This window comes from Mus caroli, chromosome 19, assembly GCF_900094665.2.
Source record: "Mus caroli chromosome 19, CAROLI_EIJ_v1.1, whole genome shotgun sequence".
NCBI classification, from domain to species: Eukaryota; Metazoa; Chordata; class Mammalia; order Rodentia; family Muridae; genus Mus; species Mus caroli.
The window spans coordinates 45,450,169-45,460,168 of NC_034588.1; the positions used below are offsets into that span (position 1 = coordinate 45,450,169).

General features: G+C 40.3%; 1 protein-coding gene across 1 annotated transcript in view; it reads left to right on the forward strand.

Moving 5' to 3' along the window:
• Sorcs3 (sortilin related VPS10 domain containing receptor 3) overlaps positions 1-10,000 on the forward strand; it is a 593,715-nt gene that overhangs the window by 583,668 nt on the left and 47 nt on the right. The window contains exons 24-27 of the mRNA XM_021151815.2: positions 938-1,037; positions 1,951-2,056; positions 7,218-7,378; positions 8,191-10,000. The exon at positions 8,191-10,000 is cut by the window's right edge and continues 47 nt beyond it. Coding sequence (XP_021007474.1) covers positions 938-1,037; positions 1,951-2,056; positions 7,218-7,378; positions 8,191-8,255 — 432 coding nt within the window. The 3' untranslated portion in view covers positions 8,256-10,000. The remainder of the gene's footprint in view (positions 1-937; positions 1,038-1,950; positions 2,057-7,217; positions 7,379-8,190) is intronic.

Genomic DNA, 10,000 nt, shown 5'->3' on the forward strand with positions numbered 1-10,000 from the left:
TGCTTCTTGGTCATGATGATTTGTCCAGGAATAGAAACCCCGACTAAGACACCTGGCCCGGCTGACACCCATCTCTATGTCCAACCACAGTATGCAGACAGAAGAACTGCTTTGTCCTTTTCTCTGAGGACTGAGGAGATTCTTTGCATCACAGGGATGCATGTTGAAGTCAACCAAAAATAACCCATCTTCTTGGTGCACATAACCCTTTCCTTAGACTACATTATCACAAATGGCATGTCACAACCATGCACTGCATTTGGAAGGTACATTGGCCATCCATCCTTTTAGGGAAATGGGTAATTACAGGAATGAATAGCAACTACAATATTAAAGTATGTACAGCCAGATACCAGTTGGGACAACAGTCTCAGCTTTCATGTGGGAATTACAGTGATAAAATCGATGTTATGTGTTATGAGACTTGCTGGGGAAAAGCAAAGAGGAAATTATCCCATGAAAGGAGGCAGTCCGTACTTTGATGTGTGCTTCCCATTGTCTCTGGGATGGAATATACACAGGATTGGGCTGGGGCTCCTGATGTTCTTTAGTCCCTGCAGGTGTCTCTGTACCCAGTATGTTACCTGATCGGATTAAAGAACTAATGATGAGTTGACGTTCTTTCATTGAACCCACAACATGCCTCTGGTTATAAAGGCAGGGATGAAAGAGCCCTAAGCTAGAAGTTGAATGAAATACTATGTCTGTTAGAGTTCTCATTCACGGGGAGAATTGGAAAGCTGTTCTTTCTTCTTTGACATGCCCCCTTCTGCCTCTCCACTTCTAGGTTTCACGCAGCTCTGTAGGGTGTGAGAACCAAGTTGATGTCCCTATCCCATGAATGAACTTGATTCTTTTTTTTTTTTTGCCAGTTGACTCATGAGGGAGCACTATCCCTTGCCACATCCATCCGTGATCCTTCTCTCTTATTTTACAGATTGTAGAGACACTATTTAATGCGCTTAATCAAAACTTGGTACAGTTTGAGCTGAAGCCAGGTGTCCAGGTCATTGTTTATGTCACACAGCTGACATTAGGTGAGTGCTTACTGGGAGTCAGGGGATATGAGGATGGATGGGCTGATATTTTAAACAGAAAAGGGAAGAAATAATTTCTAAAACCCTTTCCATAGATGATACAATAACTAAGCCTATATCTGTGGCAATGGCTGAGAAAGTTACTCTTGTGTTTCTGAGGGTATTCGGGAGGTACTACAGGAGGAATTTCTTACAAAGGGCTTTGCAGTCAAAACCTGCCTAATATTTAGAGAAAAAGTTCTTTTTTTTTTTTTAACTCTGACTTTATATTGGAGATGGTTGAGTTTTATGGATAATACTTGAACTCTTCAAAAGTCTTTAATTTTCTGAATTTTTCTTAGAGGTCAGCTTAGGAAACTTTTAGATCCATTCCTTTTATGGTATGTGAGTTCACATGGGAAGAAGGGCCAGTTAGCTTTTGCTGGGTGCCTTACAAAAGGAGTAGAAATGATATGTTGTATTCTGAATTGATGTGTAGCCCCGAGAGGCTGATTGTTCAGTGGGTCTTACTGATTTCAGAATTTTCTGGTAAAGAATTCCTAAAACTCATCACCTAGGGGACTGGCACCAGTAGAGTGCAGTAGAGGTTGAGTCAAACAGTCCAAGGTTGTATTTCTGGTTAATCAAAGGCTGTCAGTGTGCTGTCATACTGTTAAGAAGACTAAGGAGACAAAGAATTCAAGACCCCTCCTCCCTCAACTAGTCCCACACATTCAGATTGCACCCTAACAATCCAGCAAGTGTTCCCAGATATAACAGAAGAGATAAGTTTCCTTGAAGGCTCAGAGCAGCTCTTCTCATTATTGAACGCTTCTTACGGCATTTAAATGAGAGTGGACAGTCAGCCTAGGTCTCCACTGCATCCAGCCTCAGCTCCCTCTTCAGAGTAAGCATGTCTCCTTTTCATTCCTAGCTCCCCTGGTGGACTCCAGTGCTGGGCATAGCAGCTCTGCCATGCTTATGCTCCTCTCCGTGGTATTCGTCGGCTTGGCTGTGTTTCTGATCTACAAGTTTAAAAGGTATGTGCTACTGTCAGTCGGGCTGTACCTCTAGGCTAGGAACACTGCAGTTGACTCTTCCTATGACCAGTGTTCCTTAACTCATATTGACGATATGATCTTTATTTTTTTTTCTTTCTGAAGCTCTCCCTGGCAATGGGAAAAAAAATCAGGAGTGGTTGACGATGAAGGAATGAATGATGAAGGAATGAATGTTTATAGAATCAGAGTTGGCTTCACCTTGTAGGCTTCATGGGTTAAGAAAATAAGGATTAGTTACCCACTCACATGTCTGTATACACATGCCTCTTTATCTCACGAGGTGGTAGCTATCTAGTGTTTCTTTGTAATTTGCATGCTGCGTGATAAACATATAGCTCAATTTGTGAAGTATTTGCCTAGCATGCTCAAGGCCCTGGATCTGGTCCCCATCACCTTCTACCAGACATAATGGCACATGACTGTTATTCTAGCACTTGAAAGTTAGAGGCAAGAATATCAAAAGTTTAAGCTCATCACCAGCTACCAGTTTGAAGCTACCCTGGGCTATATGAGAATATGGTTCAATTTAAGGAGAGGGAAAGAGAGAGAGAGAGAGAGAGAGAGAGAGAGAGAGAGAGAGAGAGAGAGAAGAAAAATTATTGCATATTATATATTGCTCCTATTTTCTTCTTTTCCTGTTTCTAAAGCAGAATTTTTAGTAAAAGCAAACCCCACATGTATTCAGAAAGTGTTTTTGAAACCCCCATGAATAACAGGGTTATTAACAAAATGAATGAAGCTGGAATGAACAATTATTACATATTAATATTCAAAGTATGTAAAGGTCCACAGAGGTTTACTGGCACAAATTCTAACCACTGAAATGAGATGGACTCAGTTTAACCTCTGGCATTTATATCCTTGGGCAACTGTATTTCCATCTTCGTGCCTTCATTTCCTCACGTGTTAGATGTGAAAAAACAATCATATCTCATGGTTTGGGTGTGTGAATTAAAAATACTATGTTTAATAATTATATAATTATATACCATAATAATAATGTAGGAGCTATAGCTACCATATACTAAGTGGTCAAGAAATCCTGAGGTATTACTAATAACAAAGATCTAATGACCATGTATATATTCCAGTGATGTCTGTGGGCCATAAGCTGACATGTAACATAAGAGTCTCTCAAAAATTATGATGAATAGATGTACTTTGTGGAATTCTGGGAAAAATAAAGGAACATAAAGGTTTTCTTTTATTATCTTTAATCTTTTTTTTTTACAGTCCAGTTGTTATCACCCTCCCATTCTGCCCTCCTATAATTCCTGCTCCCCTGTCTCTAAGAAGATGTCCCTACCCTCCACACCTCTCCACACACCAGCTAGGCCTCCCCATTACCTGGGGCCTCAAGTCTCTCAAGGGTTAGTTATATCCTTGCACACTGAGGCCAGACCAGGCAGACCTCTGCTGTATATGTGTCAGGGGCCTCAGACCAGCTAGTGTATGCTGCCTGGTTGGTGGTTCAGTGTCTGAGAGATCTTGAGGGTCCAGGTTAGTTAAGACTGCTGGTCTTCCTATGGGGTCTCCCTTCTCCTTGACTTCCTCCAGTCATTGAGTTTTTAAAGCATGCCTTAGTCTGGGAGTGTTCCTAGGATGAGAAGATTATCTTTGTAGATTGTAGAGGGCTTGATGGTAGGTAGCTCTCCTCTTCTCTCTCCATTTATTTTCTTCTCCAGTGGATATTTCAGTTGCTTAGAAACATCGTTTTTTAATTCAATATAAAGCTGATTGTTGATCACAAGGGCAAGGATTTCTCAACTCTCTCTCTCTCTCACACGCTCACTGGAAGAACAGACTTAGCCTACTTTGCCAGTGGATTTGCAAACCTGAATGTGATTCATGTGCTTTTGGGTCAAGGTGGGTCAACCCATCTGCTCCTTGTTGCTTTGAATAGAAAAAAAAAAAAAAAACCAAAAACCCTTAGGGTATAATTAAAGAGAAAATGTTTAGTAGGAAAAGAAAAACACCATTTTATGGATGTACTTAAATTATATGCAAAAATGAGTGTCAGTCATCCAAGGAATTGTCTGTGAGAATTTTGGGGTTGTGATGAATATACAGACTGGGGTGTGAATATCAATTGAGCAAACCATATCCTATCTTGTTTTACCATTCAGTTCCACAGTGGCTGAAGGGGCAGGGTCAACAGAAATCCTTCCAGAAGCGAATTTTGTTTGTCACACCTCTCCACATCAAATCAAGCCAATTTGTAACTTAGAACTTTTCTCAGTTATATGCAGGTTCCTAAACTCCTTACACAGTCAACTTCTTTCTGTAGACAACTCTAACTTTGGAGACTTTCGTGCATGAATAAGCTTATACAGTAAGATCTCAGAATTAGTCCACTTTTTATTTCTCACTCATCAGCCAGAACTTTCTGCCTCTGACAGTAGATGAGTGTCAGTCAAACTGGATAAACAGCATTAAGCCAAAGGTGAGCCTTTGCTCTCTCAGCCCACATTCTTGGATGTTATCCTCTTCAAGCTCCAGGCCTTTGGGTGATGCTCTGATGAATTTTCTTTAATTTCTCTGGCCTTTTCTTTTCTCCCCGTCTTGCAGCATCCCAATGGTGGCTGTGCAGTGTATGCCAGCTAGCAAATAAGGAAAGGTCAGGCTTCCTGTATCTCCCACTCTCTTTTGCCTATTCATTACCACCCAACAGAGTATGCTATAATAATGAACACACATCATCATCATCTGCAAGGATATGGAAGCCCCCGGTATGACTGGAAGTCAGCTTTTAATTTTGACTTAATTGAAAATACAAATAGTTACACATGCCTAGCAAACATGGCTAAATGGCTCAGACAAGGCAATGAGGGCAGTTTCATTTTTGTTTCTAGATTATCGGCTATAATGCTTATACAAGCAAAATTTTCTATTTATGGCCACCAGCTCAAACTAATTTAAACATCCATTCATTAGACAAATACATATTGAGTACTTGCTATGTTCTGTGTCCTGAGAACCACCCAATGAGGTTAAGAGTGTTGTTGGATCCCTAAAATCCTTCAAGTAATATCATTCCGCCCAGCCCATTACATCGGCCTCATAGATAGCAAGTGTTATTTCCAGACATTTTAGCACTATAATTCAAAATGATTTTGAAGTGACTTTTCCTTTCTGAAAAATCCCCAACAAGACCAGCTTTCTATCCTTGTATATCTTTTTCTCTGGTTAGTCAAGAAAATGTTAGAGCCCTTACATTTCTTTCTTCCTCTCTTTTTAAAAATAAGGTTTTCATTATCATTCAGTCTGCTTTTCTCAGAACTGGAGCAAATGAATATAAACAGCACCTGGATTTTGTTTGCTTGCTTGCTTTTGGGGGGGGGGATCCTTGGGTTCTCAATTTTATTCTTCTTATTTAAACCTGTACAGATATGTGGCTCAAGATACATCCATTGATCTTTTTATAGAAACTCAGAGCTCAGACTTGACTGACATATTCAAAAGTTCCACAAGTGGATGCGTTAAGTAATGAAAAGCAACTTGACAGCTTTTTCTAATGTTACAAATTGTGATGTCAAAGTCAGCTCCTTCCAGCCATCTATAAAAGATGAAAACTTGCTTATTTTCAGGAATTGAAATAGAGTGAGCAGTCATTGTAAGGCCTAATGAGTGCAAACGCTCACAGGTGCCTTTAGCAAAACAGGAGGGGTAGGTAACACATCTAGCTAAAACTCTGAAATATGCAGGTCTGTATGAACAGGAATGGCTTCACTGTCCCCAGACATAGTGAATATTAATTTTACAGTTGAGCTTGACATGAATAACTAATTATAATTTTCTAATTAGAAGCAATGTAAGTCATTAGACTATATCTGCATTTAGCTAAAAAAAAATCAAAGGCTCAACTCAAACTATCTGTCTAACCCCCCCCTATATATATATAGTCTATCCTTTATCACATAGCTAACAAACATCTATCTATCTATCTATCTATCTATCTATCTATCTATCTATCTATCTATCATCTATCTATCCAATCATCTATTTACTTTTCTCTCTCTTCATCTTTTCTTTTATCCCAGCCTTGCCTCAAAAGCATTAGATAGCTGAGGATGACCTTGAACTGATTAATTCTCATGCTTGTATCTTCCCAGCGCTTAAACTACAGGTATGCATCTTAGAGCCAGTTTATTTGAGGCTGGAGATTAAACCCAGAGCTTTATGAATGCTGTGCAGGCACTTCTGTCAACTGAGTTGATATTCAGCCACTGAATTTTCCATTTTGTACATTAATAGATTGTGTGGGTTTCTAGCTCACAGACCTTGTACATTTCAGGTATAGTAAGTTGGGTGACACTGATATTGGCCAATAGCAAACATGAGAACATGCCTTGTCATTTATGGAAACAAAACGAAGACATGGATGTGGAACACAGAGGTCAGGCAGAGACAAGTGTGTGCTTAAAACCTGTTCTCAGAATTTTCATTAAGAGTTATCATGGAAAATTACTAAATATCACCACATTGTGCCTCATTTAAGGTCAGAATAGAAGGAAGAAGATATAAATCCTACTGATTGAAACTAAGACAAGGGAGAGATGCACTTTTAGGAATGCATGGCATATGCTGGGTTGGATTAGACATGAGAAGACATGTATTGGCTTTCTGTCATTTTAGAATTTAGTTCAACATCCTTACCTTTCAATAAAATAAGGAAATTATCCTCTGGTTATGATGTGACTACATACAAATTCAGTCTTTGAATTGTAATCCACTCTAGAAGAATAAATAGACAGAGCACAGGGTTTGGGCATTTTATTCATTCATTCATTCAGCAGATGCCTAAGAAATGCAACTGTGTGCTAACTGCATATCTGTGACATGACTCAAAGTCCAGCTACTTAAAAAAAATGTAATTACAGGTAAATATTTTCAGATTTTGCCGAGTAACCAATCAACATTCCATTTCCAAGAAGTTCTGTGGGTAACCTCTTAATTGGGCATCTTAGTTGCTGGCTAACCTTCTATGCTTGGGCTCAGTAGCTTGTGTGGCCAGGCCTTACCTTGACACTGGCTGTTCCTGTTAATACCATTTTCTCCTCCTCTACTCCCCAGGACATCTTATTGCCCACATCAGGTATGCTCTTTTATCTCACGCTGCTTTTGTTCCTACCTCCTGTAGGAAAATCCCCTGGATTAACATCTATGCCCAAGTCCAACATGACAAGGAACAGGAGATGATCGGGTCAGTGAGCCAAAGTGAAAACGCACCCAAAATCACACTCAGTGACTTCACGGAGCCCGAGGAGCTGCTGGACAAAGAGCTGGACACGCGGGTCATAGGTATGTGTGCCTGTGCCACCTTGCTCAGTGTCCTCTGTCATCAAGTTATCAGTCATTTGCTGGCATTGTGTGTGCCACTGGACAGTCCTGGACTACAAGGCTGAGGGGGGGGGAAGTTGCCTACAGTGACATACTCTTCTTTAAAATTCATTTGCCACCTCTAGCTACATGAAATTGACAGACTACATATATTTTTTCCATTAGAATTTAATAAAGATTAGAAACATGGGCGTCCCAGTGGAGGATAAAGGCAATTATCCACTGCTATGGGGAGGTTTTTTTTCTTTCTTTCTTTTTTTAAGTCCATAAACCTAAAGTCATCTAAGTCCTTAATGCTACTTACATGAATGCAGAGCATAGTATGGACTGCCTTTACTTGGCCAATCGGTTAACCTTGTAAATACTCAGTACCAAACATTCCTCAACTGTAAAATGGGAATAATGGTACCAGGATTCTGTTTAACTGTCATAGGCTCTCTGGAATTCTGCCCTGAAATTGTTCCCCTCATTAAATGACGTTATGAATTAATGCAATGCCTGCTCCATTGTAAGTGTTTGCTACATGCTAGCTGTTGTTGTTACGATCAATACAGAATACGATGACGGTCAGACTATTGTTTCTACCTATGTACTACTATTTGGGGAGGTGGATGAGAAGTTTACAAACCGGTAGGAATATCGAGATGCCCTCCTTCATTAAAACATACAACCTGTTCCAGGCAGTTTGGTATTTGTCAGAGAATAAAAAAGCTTTGCCACCCTACTGGAACTGACTTCAGTTTCCTCTCTGTGTCTTTTCTCCTCTTCTACAGGAAGCATTGCCACCATTGCAAGCAGCGAGAGCACAAAGGAGATCCCCAACTGTACAAGCGTTTAACCAAGAAGCCACGTGGCCAATCACCTTCCCGACTTTTTATTTTTGATGACTACTATGACTATTATTATGGAAAAATGAAAATGTCTTTTTTTATCTTTTGTTTACCGTCATAAATAGTAAGCAGATGCTTAGCTTTGGGAGGCAAAAAAAGAGGCATTCTTAGGTGATCATAATGGGATGAAGGGATATATGGTTGTATTTGTATTAAGAATGCTTCTTCCCACGGGTTTCTTGCTTTACTCTGCTGTCAGGAGAGCAAGGTTCTTCTTGTGTAGTTCTGACCTTTTTTGAGTTGGGTTTTCGTTAACTTCATCCTTCCTTACCCCTCCCATGCTCCACACTACATACACATACAACACAGACCATTCCCCAGTTCAATTGCAGGACATAGGTTGAGGGGGAGTGGACGTAGCTGCCAAAGGCACGCACACCTTTCCGAAAGAGGCCCTGCCTCATGCATGTTGAAACTGAGGCTAAAGATGGTGTATTGTATATAACTACAATGTAAATAGCTTTTTATTTCCTAAGAAATAATTTAATGTTTAGTAAAAAAGAAAACAGAAAAAAAGAAAGATGTGTGTGTTGGCTTCTGCACTCACCTTCAGAGCTGACCGCCCCCCCAGCCTGCCTGATGTGTTGGATTCTGGATGCTCTCCAGCTGTCTTTCACTCAACTCTTGCGTCTCTGTCCACACCATAGCCTGTTTCTGCTTATGTATATAAAGGGGGTGGGGGAGGGCTTCTTCAGGGCAATTGACAAAGGAAGGACTTCAGTGGCATTCAGGAACATGGGGGTTGTTTTTCTTCCTAGGATAACATGGAAGGAATCACAGAGACTAGTAGAGACTTCAAACTCTCATAAAGAAATAAAGAAAAAAAGGTGTTTATCAGCCTGAGAAAGCAGTCCTCTCTAAGGAAGCAGCAAGGAATCTAAAGATCCTGCCACTCTGTTTTCTAATTGGGTTTCATGGATATGTGCATTGCCCATGGTGAGCTGCCCAGCTGTTCTGAGCTCAGAACATTCCCTGGGCATTATGTGAGGTCCAGTGAGCACCTCCTGGCATGACAAGAATCAGAGAGGCTGGAAGGGATTTCCCACTTGTGGAATCCTGAGTCTGTGCAAACCCTGCAGGCCAAACAAAGTTCTAGTCTTTAATGATATTAGTCGGAGTGATTTTAGCAAAGCTGTGCTTTTTGCTTGTCAGATGTACACAACTTCCTTAAAGTCAGATGTCGGCCTTCAGTTCCCTTAAGGTCGTTCCCTCTCCTCTGGGGTGAATGGCTTTCCTAGCACCCCAGCCCCTCCAACTATTTAACATGCCAATTCTTTTCAGAAGGATCACTTTACACCATGCTGCAAGCATCATTTTCATTTTTGGGCTCTGCCTGTGCACACTTGTTTCAAAGAATGATATACTGTATATATATATATATATATGAGAAGAAAGGCCACATTTTGTACCTGTTAACCTTCATGGGATGCTGTTCATATTCCTCTTTGTGAGACACAGGGAGAATGTGATAGAGACATCTAGCTGGCTGCAGCATAGGTCAGTATTAGAAGGGTTTCTAAAGACCCCTCTTTTTCATTTCAAGGGTTAAATGGGGCAGAGAATTGCAATATGTGTACTAAACACTGGAATACAGTGCATGAGTCATATCTATATATATATACAGTATATGTACATATACTGTTCTTGGTTTTACTGTTCCATTTGAATATTTCTACTGTAAAAAAAAGACAGT